The sequence below is a fragment of the Polypterus senegalus genome, chromosome 14 (genome assembly GCF_016835505.1).
Source record: "Polypterus senegalus isolate Bchr_013 chromosome 14, ASM1683550v1, whole genome shotgun sequence".
Classification (NCBI taxonomy): domain Eukaryota; kingdom Metazoa; phylum Chordata; class Cladistia; order Polypteriformes; family Polypteridae; genus Polypterus; species Polypterus senegalus.
In genome coordinates this window covers 43,902,318-43,921,695 of record NC_053167.1, presented here as the reverse complement: position 1 = coordinate 43,921,695, position 19,378 = coordinate 43,902,318, and the positions used below count along the sequence as shown (strand labels likewise).

General features: G+C 38.4%; 1 protein-coding gene across 2 annotated transcripts in view; it reads right to left on the bottom strand.

Annotated features, from left to right (window-relative positions):
- Positions 1 to 19,378, bottom strand: part of lama5 (laminin, alpha 5) — a 262,210-nt gene that overhangs the window by 54,455 nt on the left and 188,377 nt on the right. For both annotated transcript variants that reach the window (XM_039735916.1, XM_039735917.1), the window contains exons 38-52: positions 18,813 to 18,974; positions 18,576 to 18,689; positions 17,307 to 17,390; positions 14,341 to 14,571; positions 14,101 to 14,214; positions 12,510 to 12,637; positions 12,028 to 12,108; positions 10,210 to 10,424; positions 8,034 to 8,134; positions 7,254 to 7,437; positions 3,933 to 4,076; positions 3,579 to 3,730; positions 1,861 to 1,971; positions 648 to 759; positions 1 to 152 (exon numbers count right to left, since the gene is read on the bottom strand). The exon at positions 1 to 152 is cut by the window's left edge and continues 19 nt beyond it. In XM_039735916.1, the coding sequence (XP_039591850.1) occupies positions 1 to 152; positions 648 to 759; positions 1,861 to 1,971; positions 3,579 to 3,730; positions 3,933 to 4,076; positions 7,254 to 7,437; positions 8,034 to 8,134; positions 10,210 to 10,424; positions 12,028 to 12,108; positions 12,510 to 12,637; positions 14,101 to 14,214; positions 14,341 to 14,571; positions 17,307 to 17,390; positions 18,576 to 18,689; positions 18,813 to 18,974 (2,085 nt within the window). The remainder of the gene's footprint in view (positions 153 to 647; positions 760 to 1,860; positions 1,972 to 3,578; positions 3,731 to 3,932; positions 4,077 to 7,253; positions 7,438 to 8,033; positions 8,135 to 10,209; positions 10,425 to 12,027; positions 12,109 to 12,509; positions 12,638 to 14,100; positions 14,215 to 14,340; positions 14,572 to 17,306; positions 17,391 to 18,575; positions 18,690 to 18,812; positions 18,975 to 19,378) is intronic.

The following is a 19,378-nucleotide window of genomic DNA, read 5'->3' as shown; positions in this document are numbered from 1 at the left end:
CTCAACATTTGCTGTCCTCTTTTGAATGAAACACGTTCTCTCCCTCATCTCTCGCAGCATTTTCTCTGCCTCAGTGAGTTTCTGCCTCATCTCCTCTGTCGTGTCACTGCTGCTTTCATTGGATGATGATTTGTTGAGCTGAGCTATTATTCCTACAGAAAAAAAAAACAAAAGTAAGAAGCAAAGGAAGAAAGTTATTCATATATGAAATTAATTGTCATTGATATTCATTTACTGGAACTGATTACTCCAAATTAGGATCAGTGGAGTATGGCACAAGCCTGCAATTAGCTCTGAGTGGGTTGCTAATCTATCACAGGGCACAAACTGTGGGCCATTTTAGAGTTACAGGAGAAAAACTACAGTACTCATTGAAAGACATGGAAAGAACACAGAATGTCCTTACATGAATTGTGAAGCTGTGAGGCTGCAGTGCTAACCGCTGTGCTATTCTCAGTTTATGAATAAAATGCATAATACACAACAGAAAACGGCACAGATCATTCGAACCGGAAAACTTGACAAGGATATTGTAATTGAAATGTAGTTTAGATAAAACCATTCCCTTTCAAATAGATAGCCTCCATCAGGCTGCATCAGTATGACCAGCACACCTCCATGTCACATTACCAGGGATGGCAACACACCTTCCACATTCTTCAGGATGATCCCAATATGCCTGATCAGGTCTTCTGCTTGTTTATGGGTTGCTGCAACATTTCCCTCCAGGGTGCTGGCTTTTCTTTTCGTCATTGTTGCCTACAATAATAAAAACTGTTTAAGAAATGTGAAAAATACAGTAGATTTAGTGTTGCCGATTAGAAGGCATGGCTGTGAATATACTGCACCATAGCTACCCTGTTATAGTTTTGTGGATGACAAAGTGTTTCTAAACTATTGTTTTGTTCAGATAATGCTGTGTTTCCAGTGAGGGTGTTTCATGAGTTGGTTGTGTACATTCGAATAAAATGGAAAAATCGGAGACACGTTAAAAGCAGAGTTCAACACAAACTTTAAGATAAAAATGAAGATGGAACGTTGCATGGACAAAAGGGTTAACAAGTACAACCCAAGCCCAACCCAGGCTCATGTGTGGACTGCCATAATCGACTTTGTGGATGAGGGTGGATAACAAATAATGGGTATGAATGCATAATGACCGATGAGAATAATCAGAGCCCTATAAGGAAAAAAGGTGCGATATGCTTCTCTTTAGCACCATTATTCATGACAGAAGACTGATGTGAGCAGCCAACATACCTGTATTATTTATCATTACATGTCTCTAACAGACAATTGGATGCCAGGGATGTCGTGAGAACAGTTTGTATGTTGCTATTGACCAAATGCTCATGCCTTTTGTAAAATGTAAATAATAATTAATGGCATGTCTGATTTGGATTGTTGTGTTGTCTATTACAATACAAGGGAATGCACACAAAAAGATTCTTTCGTATAACGTGTGTCTATATTTAACGGTTTCATGATATATTTTGCAGTTGTCTGGAGCAAGGACCTTGAACATCATTCATTAAGTTCTCAACTCACTTACTCCAATTCAAGAGCCATGTGAGCCATATGCTAAGCCTGAACTGGGTGCTAGTTTGTCACAGGACACACTCACACTGGGTTTCAAATCACCATTTCACATAACACTCAAACCACTGCGAATGCAGGAGGAATAACAATGAAGACACAGTGAGGCCTTGCAACCTCAGTAGAGCAGAGACAGTGACTGGGATGGGATTCAAACCTTGGCCACGTGACTATATACGCTACCAACTTCTCAGCATAGGAGTCATCTCTGAGGCCAACACATACACAGTGATTCACACAAATTCTTGAAGGCGCAGGAGTTACCTTTTCCATTAAAGCGTCCAGATCCTGGTCTAGATTCATGCCCTCATTTTCCAGATCATCAGTTTTCTTTCTCTGGGCATCTACCAAATCTTTATAATCATAAACCTCATTCTGCAGAGAAAAAGATAAAAAGCACAATTTAATATCAAGCTACTTCAAAGTTGCTCCAAAGCATCCAAGAATGAAGAGACTGAAAACGTAAGTTTTGTGTTTGTGCTCAATTCTGCTGTTAACTTGACCCGTCACACTTTAAAATTCTAAAGACATACTGGAAAGCAGAGATGAGATGTGTTTCCAGTCATCACAGTAAGAAACTATTTTCTGCTTATCCCATTCTTTTAAGGAAATAGTCTTGGATATATCTGCACTTGAAGATGTTTGACATGGATAGTGAAGGGGAAAAATCCTAACTCATCTGGACATGGCTGTGAAATGTAAGAAAATGAAAGGCCGTGTTTTTGCTCTGAATTACATTCAGAATCTTCGTAGTTCACACTTAGTACTTTGTTTATTGAGTTCCTATTTTGAATTAATTTTTATATGATACAACTGCAGGCAGTCAAGGGCCAGAAAAAAATCCAAACTCTCCAGATGGCCAATCTGCCCCTGCCTGGAGCTACGACACAGCTGTGCTAAGTACTATGCCACTCTGAGTAAAATAAGATATTGTATAATTAGACACCTCTCTGCCTGTCGATTGCTCCAACACCATAGAACCTACTAAAGGCCTGTTGACTGATATGTGTTCCATTTTGCTAATCAGAACATACAGTAGCTGTTTCCCCAAGGAGTAAGTGTGGAAATTTGGTGAAATATACATTACATTCTTCTGAAACTTCTAAGAAGTCCAAAAATGTTATGTATCTATTACACAATATTATGGAGTCTAAAAATTGCTTAAAAAATGTTTAATGTATCACAAAACCCCAATTCATCTGGAAGAAATTAGGCAGGCTGATAATTTTAAGATCTCAGTCTTCATTTTTGTGTTACTTCTTCTTCTTTTCTTGTTCTTCCTCTTCTCTTGGGTCTGCCACCTATGTCCCACCTCTCCCCAGCCTGCAAAGACTTCAGTGATTATTGATTTGTTTGGGATTCCTGTTGTTTAAGGCAAGGGTAGGTTGGATTTTAGTGGGCAGCGAATGGCATCTGGGGTGAGGTTTTATTTATCATCGTTAACTACAATTTTGACAAACACTGATTTCTTACTGTTTCTGTTCTAGTTTAGAATTTTATAAAAAATTCATCACAAAAAAGCAACAACACCCTTTTTCCACTAACTACTTAACATGCAGGCAGATTGGCCTTGACACAGTGGAAATCCAGCCATTGATTTAATTCATGACCCTTAGCAAGACACTTCACTTACCATGTTGGTGGGACAGGCAAGGGATAATTTTGCTGTGCTCTGTACACATACCAGAACTACTACTACTGCCATAGTAAAAGACTGGTGCTACTCCACTGACTTACTGTATCTGCCTTAAGTTGTGAGGATACATCAGAAATAAAGTCAAGTGTTTTCTTATTAGAAATTCTGAAAACAACAATATCTTGTGTTCTATCAACAAAACAACTTTTTCTAAATTTCACTGAAAGGTGAACTATAACTTGGCACAGGATGGCAAAAAACATTTGCATGATTTCTAGGCAGTGATGGCATGATAGTATTTGTTCCGCTATAACATCATTTTCTCAAATAGTCTTTGTCCACTTACGCTCACATTCTTTATAGTCTTGCTAAGGTTGTGTAGGCGGCCCCAGGCAGCAGAGCTGGCGTTCAGATTGGACAGCTGCTCTTGAACGTCAGGAAAGAGAGCACTCAGCCTGTTGAGATCTTCTAGCAGGACCAAAACGCAGTTGTCACATGCTGTCAAATGACATACCAGGAGGGCAAAGATAAGCACGGCAAATGTAAATTACACATAACATTCAAATATAAAACTCTTGAATATTTAATTCTGAATATAAAACAGCACATCACTTCCTATACGTTTTCACCCCTCTCACTCATAACACATTCTCCTTTATTTTTAAATGTTAACTTTCTGGCATTAAACCATTGTACTCACGTTGACATGCCAGTGAGCCTACGCCATTCAGCACTGGGATGTGATAATCCTGAATGCAGGTGTCACACTGCCTTCCTGTCAGCCCATTTTGGCAGGTACACTCACCAGAACGAGGATTGCAGGAGCCACCATTGCAGTGGCATTCTGGGAAGCACAGGAAAATAAGAAATTAAATTGCAACATGGTTTGTTTGCATCACATTTTCTTTTAACAGTAGGTAAAGCTTGTGTAAAAAATTAAAACTATGAACAGATATTTTTGTTATTGAATTAAACTGATTTCATATTACATGAATGGATAATACTAGGAGGGTGGCGCATTTGGTAGCACTGCTGCCTTGCAGTTAGGAGACCCGGGTTCGCTTCCTGGGTCCTCCCTGCATGGAGTTTGCATGTTCTCCCCGTGTCTGCATGGGTTTCCTCCGGGTACTCCGGTTTCCTCCCACAGTCCAAAGACATGCAGGTTAGGTGCATTGACGATTCTAAATTGTCCTAGTGTGTGTGTGTGAGTGCCCTGCAGTGGGCTGGCACCCTGCCCGGGGTTTGTTTCCTGCCTTGCGCCCTGTGCTGGCTGGGATTGGCTCCAGCAGACCCCCATGACCCTATAATTAGGTTATAGTGGGCTGGATGATGGATGGATGGATAATACTAGGACAGGTGGGAACTATACTATTTATAAATTGCTCTTGTATATTGTAACAGTGTAGGAAGAGGATGATGTAATATAACTCATTTATCTGTCCATTTCATGAATCCACTTTTTTCCATTCCAGAGCCAAAGTCAACAAAATCAGGTCTATAGTAGAACTGATCAATGGAAATCATGAAAGCTCAATGCAGGGCACAATCACTCACCCATACCACTCTGGGTGTATTTTTGAGTGGCCAACTAACATGCAAGGTATCATTACTTGCAGCAGACCCATGTATTGCCAAAGAGGCTAATATACACATGTTTGGCATATGGAAGGCAGATGTGTGGCTAGGAGTGGATTTAGGTGTTCAAAACACATCCATGTGAAAGGTTAAATGGGAAACACGAGATGATGCAAAATCACATACCAGCAAATTGATGGTGGTCTCCCACCGATTCACACCACATATTGTGCTTCAGTTCTCCCTGAAGTTGTTGGAAGGAAGAATATGGAGTAGTTGGAAGATACCCTAGTCAACATCGGGGGAACATGCAAACTCTACATTGACAATGACCAAGCAAGGAGTGAAGTTGTCCACAGTCAACTTAACTGAAATGATAAAATTACCTTTTTTGTCATAAAATTGCTAATGTATATTAAAGTATGTTTCTCTAAAGTGGCACACTGGTGACTTCCTGGGACCTGGGTTTGATTTTTGCCCCAGGGAGTATGGAGTAATATTTCCCCCAGATATGTAGGTTTTTCTCAAACAACAAACAAGCACCCAATAGGTCCATTAACAGCTCTCCCAGTTTGGCTGAAAGTGTGTGTGTTGCACCATGGAATGGACTGTCATCCCATCCAATGTGGGTTTCTGCCTTGCACCTAGTGATACATGGCTAGGCTTTGTTTCGTTGTGACCCTGTAGTAGAAAAATGAACACAAGCATCTCTACCAATGTTCTGGGGTGCCTTTTGTTTTGCACTTTCACAGGTCCCAGACCAAAGAGACCAAAGAACTGAGGTTAGTCAGGGGGCATCAGTACATTTTTTCATGTGTTACTGCCATGCCAATCCATGGCAAACTGCTCTTAGGTTAAATTTTGGTTTACTTTGGCCCTGAACATGATTGGCACACTAAAAAATTGAGGAGGGACTTCATGCTTTATAACTGTGAACAAGGAGACAGGTGTCTGGGTTACATTTAAAATTCACTCATCTAGATGACCAGCATACAAAGACACTTGTTTAAAGCTAAACATTTAAAGCCACTACTGTGTGTAGGAAGTTCAATACTTCACAATCTCATAAATAAATACACTTCTAAACTCTCACATGGCATCCTGAAAATCATCTTTAGGACTTAAAGGAATACCAGACACAAAAATGATATATTTTTTAAGTTACTTAAAATGGGAGGTATGAAACTTGAAGGTATCCCTTATGAGAAGGATAGTGGACTAGCATTGTCTACAAGCAGACAGTGTACAGAAGCAATGAAGGAAGGTAATAGGATACAGTATGATGTTGTATATCATGATGTGTACAGTACAAGTCAAGGAGGTTATGTTCAGGCTTTATAATGTACTGATGAGGCCTCATCTGGAGTTCTGTGTACAGTTTTTGTCTCCATATTACAAAAAAGAAGCATAGCATTGCAGTGGTGAAGGTGGTCTAGAGAAGAGCAATTAGGCTGATTCTGGGTCTGTAGGGGATGAGTTATGAGGAGAAACTGAAGAAGCTGAACATATTCCACTTAAGTCAACGGAGATTAAGAGTGGACATGACTGAAGTGTTCAAGCCTATTAAAACAATTAGTATAGTGGTTCCCAGTTGTTACTTTAAAATAAATTCTGCAACAAGAACACAGGGACATGATTTGAAACATGTTAACAGTAAATTGCACACAAATGTTAGGACATTTTTCTTCACAGAGACACACAGAATAAATTACCAAGTAGTGTGGTGGAGAGTGGGACATTTGGACTTGGTGTTATTTTGGACAATCAAGATTAAAAGGATGGATGAGCATGTTGGGCTTAATTTGTCTGATCTTGTTGTAATTTTTCTGACGTCTCCCAGCTCACTTGTTGGTCAAGAGCTCTTTAATTCAAAAGCTCAAATTTGTTGGAATATATTTGACTTTTGTGCATTACTCTCATTTCCTGGAAGTAATTATTTATAATAATTTAGCAAGAAATACATGTATTTTTGGATGTTATGCAAACATGATTGGATAGATGACTTATGGATTATTCAGCATGAGTAACTTGAGATTCTTTCACTAAGATGAGTAAGATTCTTTAGCACTGTTTGCTGCTGTTCAGTGTTTGACACCACTAATCCCTGTGGAAGTTATCTCTAAAATCTATCTAAAAATTTTTCTTAGTCATCACTAGAGACAATATGGAGAAAGAAACAGATAAAAAAATACAATTTTTCTGAAGAGTATTCCTTTAACCTAACCTTTAGCAAAAATATAAATTGACATTTAGCACCATGCTGAAATGAAACAGCAACAAACATCACATTTGAAATAGTTAGTGAAGAATTAAAAACAGGCCTTGCAGTTTGTACATTGTTAATAAACAGATGATCCTACGAATACACTTATAAAATGACACAAGAGAGGAGTCCAGAATTCAGGGTCATCTTCATGTAGCCTAAGATGGTGATTGAGTCACTTACTATTACAGCCATTGGGACTGTAGCCCCAGAAGTCCGGTGCACACTGTAGACACTGTGGTCCATTTACTCCTGGTTGGCAGGTGCAGTGCCCATCTACAGGGTGGCACTGCTGAGTAATGGCAGCTGCAGCACTGCAGTCGCAATGGTTACAGCCTGTGCAAGAGTCATACCCGTAAAAGCCATCCTAATAAAACAAACAATAAATGATGAGCTAGTAATTGAACTGATTTTTAAAGTCAACATGAAATGGTTAGATAAAATCCATTTTTTCTTTGTGCTAATTAATAAAATGTGCTAAAATCAACATGACCTTTTTTAATTGGAAACATACGTTAATCTACTTTTAGTATACAGCATATAGTGTCATTCACAGGGCATAACTGGAGCTTTACAGGTGAATACTTTACAGAGCACATTAAGTAACTTTCTATTTTGCGTCACTCTTCACCCTAATGAAGCTAAGAAACAACTTTTCTTATGCGACACTGTTATCTGTACAATTTCTGCATTAATATTTCAGCGAATTCCAGAAAATAACTACATTATTTAATAAAAACTCCAATTATTTTTATTGACTAAATTATAAGCGATTATAGTCCTGGATTACTTTTAGTTAGTCTGCACTGTCATCTATCCCTCTTAATGATCTTGGTTTCACTTTTTGTTCCCGACTTTTACAAATCTCTTTCACAGCTAATACTGTTTAGCCCTTGGCATCTCCATGTTAATACAAGTTGCTGGTCTGCACGTTATTTTAAAATACACTCAAAGTCAATCTACCTGGCAGCGATCACAGCGTAGACCAGTCACGCCAGGCTTGCAATGGCACATGCCGGTGCGGGGGTCACATGCTGCAGTCCCACAAGGCGAGCAGTCGCACTCTATCAAAAGGAAAAGAACAGAGTGAAAATAGATGAACACAAAATCCAAAATTGGCTAAAGCTTTCTCCAGAAATGCATAGACAGCCTCCATTGAGCCACAAAGTTGGCTTTAGTGTCGCCATAAAGAACGTCTTTGAAAGGAGGAAATAAACAAGTTAACAGGAGAGATGTCTGACCAGTATGGTGGATGTGGCTTTACCTTTGCATTTACTAACTTCTGCAGGACAAGCACAGAGAAATGCTCAGGAGCTTTGTCATGTCAGAGCATCCAATTTTTGTGACGAATGGATTCATTTATATGCCATATGACTTGCACAAATCACACATTATTCCCCATTGTTTCTTCTGGAACAAACTCCACATACACAATACCCTTACTGTCTTAACATTTCTCTTTCCATGGTGACATAGGAGATTTTCATTCAGCTGGTTTATGCTTAATTTGTGAATTGTACATAAAGCACCATGTTTCATCCACAGTGATAATGTGCTGCCACCATTCCAATCAGTCCCATCATCAAGTCACCACAAATCTTCTGGTATTTGATGAGCTACTCCTCCGTGGGACTCCTGGGAACAAAGTTTTGCAGAGTCCAGTGTGGTGAGAAAAGCGGAGTTAGTAAGCAATGATATTGACAGTCAGTGAACGGTTTTCATATCCAATTCATTGCACCTTCCAGATGTTGTCTCCATTCTGTATGGCTCCTGGACAACCACTTAGGGCATCATCTTCAAAAGATTTCAAGAGAAGTGCGGCTAACCACTTGGTCACCATGCACCTGCTTTAATATCTACAATGTTTCAGTTGTCAGTTTATGGAGTTAATGGTAAAATCTGATGTTTTTGCCTAAATCTTGACATGTTTTGTTTTACTAATGGAGTATGCATACAGTTTTTTAACATCATATAACAACATACGTGAGTGATCAAAGCTTGACACTATAAACAGAGCTGCTATACCATTACATGTGACATGTACAGTAGACGGCCTGCAACCACAGCAGTGCCACAAGGTTGTGAGTTTTAGAAGGCATTGATTGTTAGAGAAATCTTTGATAATATCAGATTAGTGGAAGGCACTAAAAAACAGTATAGGAAAGTATGTAATAGAACAGGGGTCCTCAGTCACGATCATGGAGGGCCGCAGTGGCTTCAGGTTTTCCTTCCAGCCAGTTTCCTAATTAGAGGACAGTCCTTGTTGACAATGAAACTTGATATTTAACGGTTTGGTTTCTTAATGCTTTTATTGCACTGTAGAGTTTCCTTCTCTGAGAGCATTGTCCATGGGTTTTTAGACCAGAATAAATTTAAACTTAGCGGTCCTTCCAATTCCCCTCTCATTTATTTGTAAACATTTTTTAACACAGATACTGTACTTCATGGTGTATATGCACAGGTTTAAAAGGAAGCACATTAGCTGGAGAGTTGCTGGTTCATTGGTGTTCTCTATTTCATTATTGACTAATGTCTGCTTAAGAAAACAGGCAACAATTAAAACTTAAATGCATCTGCTAAAAACTAAAATAGGCAATTAAGGGTTCTAAAATGTAACAGGTAAGATAACTAAAAGTAAGCCTGAAACAAATATTGCTTTAGTAGTAAATAAATGGGATCTAATTAAGAAACTGGTTGAAGTAAAAACCTACAGCCACTACAGACATCTAGGACTGTAATTGATAACCTCTGATCTGCAATGTAACTAAAATTTGTCTTTAAAGAATGAAAGCACTAAAAAGGTATACGTTAAATACTAAGTTTCATTATCAGCAATGACTGAGTTCTAATTAGGAAAATGGCTGGAATGAAAACCTGTAGCCACTGTGGCCTTCCAGGACTGTGATTGAGGACCCCTGTGACAAAAAATAGACAAAACAATGATTCAAATACATTTTCTGGTAATAAAGAGAAATCTAAGTTTTCATAGAAGCTAAGGGACCTTGTGAGAATGGAATGTGGCCTGGAGAATAACAGGACGGACAAATACAATAAAGAAATAGGAAGAAATCTGGGGAGTCACTTGTTAAATCATTCAATCTTTATAGTCTTGTAATGCTAGAGTAGCAGTTAGACTTACTGGTACAGTTTTTGGCGACTATGGCATCTCCGAAGTATCCGGGCGCACAGATCTCACAGTGCTGTCCAGCCGAGTTATGCATACATCCAGTGCAAACCCCCGTCAGTGAATCACACTCGCTAAACAGCATGTTGGAGTCCGTGTTGCCATTGCAGTGGCATGGCTGGCAGGAACTACCAATGACCATGGGGTTACCATAGAATCCAGGAGCACACCTGTGAAGTGCAAGAGGCAGCAAATCATACAGACATTCTGGGGAGCTGAGCAGCAGATGAAGGTAAGCCGATCCATGCACATGCAGCAGCACTGCAAAAACGCTTCCAGAACAATAAGGCAATATTTCTTTTGCCTTGATCAGCAGGATTACAGTGTTTTTAGACTGTGTGTAAAAAAATATACATTGGAATTCACTTTGAATCCAGCAGTTCTAATTGCATCCAGCGACTTTGGGTGAGGACACACAACTGAGAGGCAATGCCCAAGCAAATTCTTCCTAGTAACAGTTTTATTATTTGTTAATCCTGAATTGTGATATGTGAGTCAGCTACTTATTAAACATCACCCTTTACTTGCATAATAACAAATTAAAGGCATACATAGAGATTTGATTAAAGTTTGGAGGCAGCATGTTTTCTGCTAAAAGATTTTTATTTAATTTAACACATTCTTTTAACACAAAAACACCCTTTTTGTGAATTGTGCATTAAAGGTTTAGTTCATGCTTTAGCTTGTTTGTTTAATACATCCACTCTGCATGTTTGTTACATGCTGTGAGAAAGTAGTTTTCCAGTGAGCTATCAGAACTGCTCGAGTTTGCCTGAGTATGATCCTGTGCTCAAAGACAAATTAAATTAAATTTGGCCCCAAAATTTAAAAATGGACTTGACCCAGACACTTTCTGTTATATGAAGGACAGACCTGCACATATCAAAAAGGGTCAGACCTATTACCTCAAAAAGAGAGAGAAAACCACTGGGCCAAAAGATTAACAACAATAATCTTTTTTGGAAGGTTTATTAAACACAAAAGTTCTAAACCACATATAACCAATGATTCACAAGGCAAAAATAAAAAGGCAAAAAACAGGACAAAAAATCAAAAGTGAAAAAACTAAAAAAAACTTACAAAAAAGTCAAGCACGGTAGCCAAACAACAAGAACCAAATGTCTCAGTACAGAGCCAAGGCCAACAGATTTTTTAAATAGGGCCCTTTTAATTACACTTGACAACCCTATTAGATTAGTAGCAGGGAAAGAATGACCAAACATACCAAAACTGTTAACAAAAAACATCAAAGTTTACAGAAAACAAAGCAGACACAATCGTCAGGCCCAATATGGCAGCAAGGTTTCTATGTTCTCCATTTTTAATCTTTCACTTGTATATTTTTCAGAAATACTGCTATACATCTGTAGGCTTTGGTCACCTTTGTCTTATTCTGGGTTTAGATGGCCACTAACTGAGCATCCTTTCCTGTTACTATGGCTATAATGGCTTTGTGCTTTTCAAAATGTTAATGCTCACCAACTTCAAATGAAAAAGAAGAATTAGAAATACCATTCTAACTAACAAGAGATGTATGAAAAACAAATGTCAGCATGCAAAAGTAATAGCCAACTCAAGTCTGAAACATACTCAATATGTACCAAAATCAGACTATGTTAGAATAAAAACAAGGTACAGACATTGGTGAAGTGGTTGGTATTGTAAATCACAAATAAAGTTAATTTAAGAATATATAATGCATACCATGGCACTGTTTTTCATTAAAAGTAGCACTGAACAAGGATGCATTTTTCTGCCTTCTGTTGTGCTTACCTCTCACATTTAGGGCCAGCATAACCTGGCATGCACAGGCATTGCATGCTGGACACTCGCTCAATACAGCGGACTGCGAAACTATGAAAGAAAGAAAGAAACAAAGAAAGAAAGGAGATTGATTATGCATACTAAGACAGGTCATTTTTGGAATTTCAAACAACATAACATTCTCATATCCGCTTAAACCAATATAATGTTGGAGGAGGTCAGGGCCTATCCCAGCAGCACTAGCACAAGGCGAGGACCAGCCATCATACTAAACACCATACACATAAGAATAAATGCAGCAATGCTGTCAAGAGACTTGATGCTCGATATTTTCATAGCCTACACTCAGATTCACTAATCCTGAGTGACTCCAGGGGATTTAACTTTGACCCACTGTAACATTTACATTAATGTCATCTTGTGACAACTGATTTATTTGCACCTTAATTAAAGATCAGTATTGTAAGTATATCAAAGTAAGGCAAACATACTTGTTAGAGGAAACCTGAAGTGGGCATGGGCACCCCAGACAGGATGGAGCGTGACCTCCAGTGGAGTTTCCTAGGAAGCCAGATTTACATCTCTCACAATGATCACCCTCAGTATTGTGTTGGCAATTCTGAAAGAAAGAAAGAAAGAACAGAGTAGTATTATTAGCTTTCTGACCTCCTTGTTTCTTCATAATCTTTGTTTTTAATGGACACAGTTTCTCCAGTTCATGGCTGAGGTAAGCAGAAAGCCTATTTCAGCATGACTGGACAAAATACTGAAACCAACCCAGGATGAGGCACCAGTCAAAAGACTGAAATCTTAATTTTTTTTTGCATATAAAATATCTTCACAGTTATTCCCCGCATTATTATTATTATAATACAAGGCATGATAGCAGAAGAATCATTGTACTGATACAATAAAAACAAAGTAGTATTTCTTATTATTTTGAAGAGCAGTGTCACCATTTTGTATGCTCTGGCAACCTTTATTTGATGAAGGCTGAAACAAACCTTTTTTACGATTAAATCTGTAATTCAGTAAGTGGTTTTGCAGGACTCAGAAAATCTAAGAAAATCATTTCAGGCATTAGGACTGTCAGGAAAAAAATATGGTGATAGACTGAGGTGAAGTCCTACAATATGTGAAAAAGGCACAAGAGCAGAACTGACAGAAAGAGCTTGAGGAATGACCCATTGTGAAATGGCTTTGGGTGGCACTGTGAAGTCTTTGTACAATTTGAAATACAACATGTTGGTGATTAGGAATTTTTGAACATGAGTTGATGTTTCTGAAGATCAGGGAGATTGATTTCTGAGCATACAGAAATCTGTTTATAGGAAGGCTTGCATAAAAAGCACCTAAAGTAGATATGCAGAGGGTGAAATAAGGAAGAAGGGAAGACAAAGAAATTCTACATGCTCTGAGAGCGGACTTTAATTGAAGTTAGAAAAAGAAGGAAAAGAAATAAAGGAGGTAAATTTCAGGGGTTGGAGTATCTGGAACTGCGAATCATCAAACTAATCACCCAAAAATTATATTATCAAGGCCTGCCCACTTATGAAAGGGCGGGCAACAATATGAAAAGATTTGTTATAAAACACTGGCATGTGGGAATACTGTCTAGGACATGACCTTAGATGTTGCTCCACTCGTCTCCAGGTTTTAAAGTATAATAAATAAAAGAGTCATAGGAAGAATTGAAAAATTTAAATTTTATGGTGCTGAATAAAAGTTAATGAGAAATCTGGATGTTTTGGGTCTGTAGGATAGTTCATCCAAGATCATACTGAATGACGGGTGATGCAAAAGGGAAAAAGTTAAAGATCTAGAAGAGACATCGGAGTACGTGGAGTGTCTTACATGACGTTTCTTACTCACAGCCAAATAAAATAAGGCAGAAGTAATCTGACTTCAGGATATAATCAAGATGGGGTGATACAAGGTTAGGGAACTTATAAAGTGTATTCAGAGATATACTTGTGCCTTGCTAACTTTACAGTACCATGCCATGCACTAAAAGTAACTTAGGACAGTAATTCTTTATTTTTGCAAATAATGATGAAAATAATGATTTAAAATCTCACTTACAATACATATGCCTGACCCATGAAGGCACTGATCTGAGTGACTATTGCAGTGACATGGAACACATTTTCCAAGAAAAAGCCCCTTGGTGTCCCGATAATATCCTGGTGCACATTCCTGTAAGAAGTCATAAAACATTACAAGCCATTTCCAACATCCACTTTGCCATACATCACCTCCTTGACTGTGATTGCAGTTTTCCCTATCCCTATCTAATTGATAAATGCATTTATTCCCACATACCTGGCAGGAATCCCCACGATAATTAGCAGGGCACATACAAATCTCCACATTACTGACAGCTTTTCCTCCAAATGTGTCTGTAGCCCCCTCCAGCACCACTTCCACCAGTGACACAGCCAGGGAGGATTGGGAATGAAGTGCACGAATCTGGAGCATCTCCAGACTAACCAGGACCATCATCAGTTCCTCCCTTGACACAGGATTTCTGGTCTGAGCATGTCGGAAATTACCCTGTTAAAAAAGCAGACGTGCAAAGTGGTCAGATATTATTTATATTCAGGTGGGTGTTGCTCACAGAACTTTAATTAAGATTGTTTTTAATTCTCAAAAACAGCTAGAACATAGTAGGTGCAATAATATCACTTCTCAGAATGAACTCAGTGAGAAGCCAAACGTCAGTGCAGTGACGTCTTAAGTACCTTGTTCAATGGTGTACATGACACTCTTTAAAAAAGATTCTCATTATGACAAGAAATCTAAGTAATTTATATAAATCTGACAAGATGTTTACTCTGCTTTGTCTCCAGGGACAGTTTACAGTACTTACCCTTATTGAAATTTCACTTTTTCCTGATGTAAAAGATGAAACCAAAACAGCAAACCCTTTTCATCTTAAATCAAATATATCCCGTAACTAATATTAATTAAGTGAAAAACAAATTAATCACTTTAGGATTAGAATAATACTTTGGTTTCAATAAGGATGTGTAGCCTTTTTTGAGAACATTAGAACAATCTAGACAAGAACAGGCCATTCAGCCAAACAAAGCTCACCAGTCCTACCAACTTAATTCTTCTAAAAAAACCCATCAAGTCTCGTTTTGAAAGTCTTTAAAGTTCTACTGTCTACCACGCTATTTGATTGCTTACTCCATGTGTCTGTGGTTCTCTGTGTAAAGTTCTTGATGAACTCATTTTAAATAAAAATCTTGATCTTGATCACTAGACTAATTCCCTTCATAATTTTAAACACTTCAGTCAGGTCTCCTCTTAATTGTCTTTTGCTTAAACTGAAAAGGCTTTTTTAATCTTTCTTCATAATTCATCCCCTGTAGCCCTGGAATCAGCCTAGTCACTCTTCTCTGGACCTTTTCTAGCACTGCTATGTCCTTTTTGCAGTCTGGAGACCAAACTGATGAGGCCTCACGAGTGCATTATAAAGCTTGAGCACAACCTCCTTGGACTTGTACTCTACACATCGTGCCATATAACTTAACATTCTGTTTGCCTTCTTAATGGCTTCTGAACACTGTCTGGAGAAAACCAGAAATGTCTGCATATGGTGTTTATTGATTTGGAGAAGGCTTATGATAGAGTGCCACATGAAGATGCCCCAGGGATATTCTTTAAGTCTTTCCTATTTGATTTGGTTATGGATGTATTAAGTCATGGGATTGAAGACCAATCCCCCGATGCATGCTTTTTGCTGATGACATTGTGTTGTGTAGTAATAGAAAAGAAGAAACTGAGAGGAAGTTGGAAGAATGGAGAAGTGCTTTGGAAGATAGGGGATTGAAAATAAATAGGAAGTTCAAAATATATGAGGCTTAATGATGATCAGGATTCAGAAGTTAGCCTACATGGAGAGTAATTGCAAAGAGTAGATATATTGAATTATATAGGAATAGAGAGTATGAGAGAGGTTTATGACATTCCGTATGATTAAATAAATAAATCAAGAGTCCCAGAGTGTGCAGACTCTGAGCGTATGTGGGTGCACACTCCATGGTTGATTGTGGTGCTTAGCTGATCGCACATTCATGTGCAAATGCAAGCAGGTTGGTCAGGTGTTTTATTCATACCTCAGAGTAGGTGGAGTATAGCACCTGCACCCAATAAGGACTATATAGAGAGCCTTCATGGCAGAGATGGGGAGCTCAGATCAAAAAGGAGATAATAAAATGACAGAAAGAAATGAGAAAGAGAGTACAGAGGTTACGGGAGAAGAAAAAGGCAGGTCTAGGAGAGCCACTGTTATGAGGAATGGAGGCAGGTGATTGGGAGTGCTTCAAGTGTGTAGGTGGAGAAGGAGTGCTTCTTTGAAAAACGCCGAGGAGAAGAAGCGGCCCTGTTGTATGGTGTCTCCATTTTAATGCAGACAGACTGGTTGAGGTAGAGGTAAGTGGAGTTTATCGAAGAACGTTAACATGGGATTACTTGGATGCCTGCACCTGTCGGCAGAAACAGGCATTAGAGCTTGTTTCTGTTTTTAATAGAAGAAACTTGCCTGATATTTTTTGCTTCATTTTTGGTGGATTATTTAATATTTCAACTTCCATGTTCTTTGATTTTATGGTCTATTTATTTATTGAAGATCTTTTTTGCACTGCACTTCGGACACTGATAGAAGCACTCTAACACTTTGCACCAACCTCTAGATGATGGCATGTGTCCTCATTTGCCCTGCTTATCCTTGGGTACATTATCAACGTTTCAGGGTTTAACAGACTCCAGGAAGTAACCAGGGAACGTGGAGCTGACCCAGAAGTTACATGTAGCAGAAATGAAAATAATGAGATAGATGTGTGGAGTTACAAAAAAGGACAGAAGAAGAAATTAAACAATCAGAGGTATAATAAAATTTGGTGACACATCTAAGAAAGTATAGTGAAGTAAGCTGAAGTGGTATGGACATGTGATGAGGACAGACAATGAATATGTGGGCAAAACAGTGAATAAAATGGAAGTACAGGGGAAGAGAAACAGAAGGAGGCCAATGCAGCAGTGAATAGGTAAAGTAAAAGAAAATCTGAAGGAAAAGGGCTTGACTGGTAAGGAGATGCAGGACCGAGCTGTATGGAGAATGTTGGATTAAGAACATCAACCCCAAATTGGAGTTAGAAAAGATGAAGAGGAAGAAGAAGAGGAAGAAGACTAACTTGATTAGTCTTTTCACACAAGTTCTCCTGTCACATTACTGGTATCGAATTTGTGGCCTCTCCTCAAACATAAAAAATCTTGCTTACCTCCACCAGTAAGACACGACCCTCATGAGGATCCCCAGAGGCAGCATAGTTTTTATCCAGATACACCAGTGTCATCTGGTTGCCCTGCAGAGTGATGAAAAGAAATACACAATTTATACATTTCAACTGCATTTCTATACTGTATATCAGTACCAGTGTAATGAATTTGGTATGATTTACATCACAGATTTTCTAAAAAGTGTAAAAGCCAGATGTATATTTTTGGTACTCATTGCTCATTTTCTTGGTAATACAGGACTCTGCTTGCCTACAAAGGAGCAGCATATCAACAGCACCTTTTTTCCAGCTTTGTAGGAATAATAGTTATGGCGTGTAGTCACCATAAAGTCACCTCTTATAGTTAAGATATCCCCATTCTAGCATTTGTAATTAAAGTTATGCTCCTGTTCTAGGCTGCCTTACAAAGTACAAAATAAAATATTTAAGGGAAAAGGGATGTTAGACAATAGATCGGAATCCATGTTATGATGGAGTCAAGTTGCATGTTCAAAGGTGACTAAGCAACTGGAGAGATTTAAAAATGAAATGAAGACCTCAAGATACTGAAGCCTGCTTCTTCAGATCCCTGTCTCTAATTTTTATATATCAGTATGAAGAAAGGCTGGCACTAGTAGCACTACTACCTCATAACTCCAGTTCTTGATCTAGACATCTTGATCTGCCCAGCATCTCTTGGCCCTTAAAGGTTTTCTTGAGGTCCTGAGGTTTCTTTTCATATTCCATATACATGCATGCTAGGCTAATTAAGGGCTCTAAAATGAGTAACTTGGTGTGTGTGTGGACATGTTTATCCTTTTATTCCTATGCATACAACCTGAGGCTGGATGCTGCAACAAAGCCAGTGGTTGGACTGGAGCTGTAATGGGAAAAGCAGGTTTGGACAGTAGCTGGGTGGATTAAAACTAGAGTAGCTGCTCTTTCAGTCTAATTGATGACATCTTTCAAAGGCACATGGAGCATATTTAGAACACTTTTTTGTAAATAGGGTTCCAGATGCAACCTGCCTTTAAATGAATGCTTATATTAGCCTGGGGACTAGCAAATTTTTAAGGAATTTCAATTGTACATTTTGTGTAACTGACATGTAGAATAAAACAGTATGCTGTTTGAGCACTCTTTAGTATATACTGTATATAATGAGGTAAATTAGAGAAATGCTCTAGTGTGGTAGACTAGAAACATAACGTAGACTTCGATTTAGTATGGTTTTGCAATTTAAATTTATTATGCAAAAAAAGAAAACAATACCTTAAGAATGACATCAGGACGAGATGCTTCTGGCAGTGGGGCTGCAGAGTCACCCCTAGCAGACATAGATTGGGAAAGCAGCCGATAGCTTAAAAATCCTCCATAAGATGAAACCTGTCACAGAGGAGATATCGAAAGTTAGTACTCAGAGTGAATTATGGTTGCCAAAAGTGAAATGTGGCTTTCCTGCAGGGAAAAAAACAAATTTTAAATTCTGAGAATGCTCATGTTCCTTACCTTGTCACCGAGGTAGCTTTGTGGGGCACTCCAGTGCAGCTCTTGACTGACATCAGGCACATCTCGAAGATCTGCCTCAACTAGGTTCTGATCGAAATTTACAGAAACTGGTATCTCCTGCCTTTCGCCATTCAAGAGAACCCAGCCATTCATGTCCATTAGCTAAACAGAAAAATCAAAACATATTGCTCAAGTAATACTGCTCTATGACACAAGTGAAGGTGCCGGAAAATGAAATTAACTAAAAAGTGGCAAACAAGTATAAATGGGGCTGCGAAGTTTAAGACACCCTAAATCATGAATGTTCATAAAATAAATGTAACATCTAAGAGGGAAAGAAAAATATATTTCCAGAAAACTTTTTAGAGGTCATATTTTACACATTATATGCACTAGACCTAATGCTGTCAAATCATGTCTTGATAATATTTTGTAAGCATTGAGTTAAATGCTATACTATAGTAGGCCTGTTCTTTGTAAGACTTTTTTTTTATAATGTTGTAATGTTCTAACAAAAATATTAGAAATATATTTATAGTCATTATTTAATACATAGAATTAATATC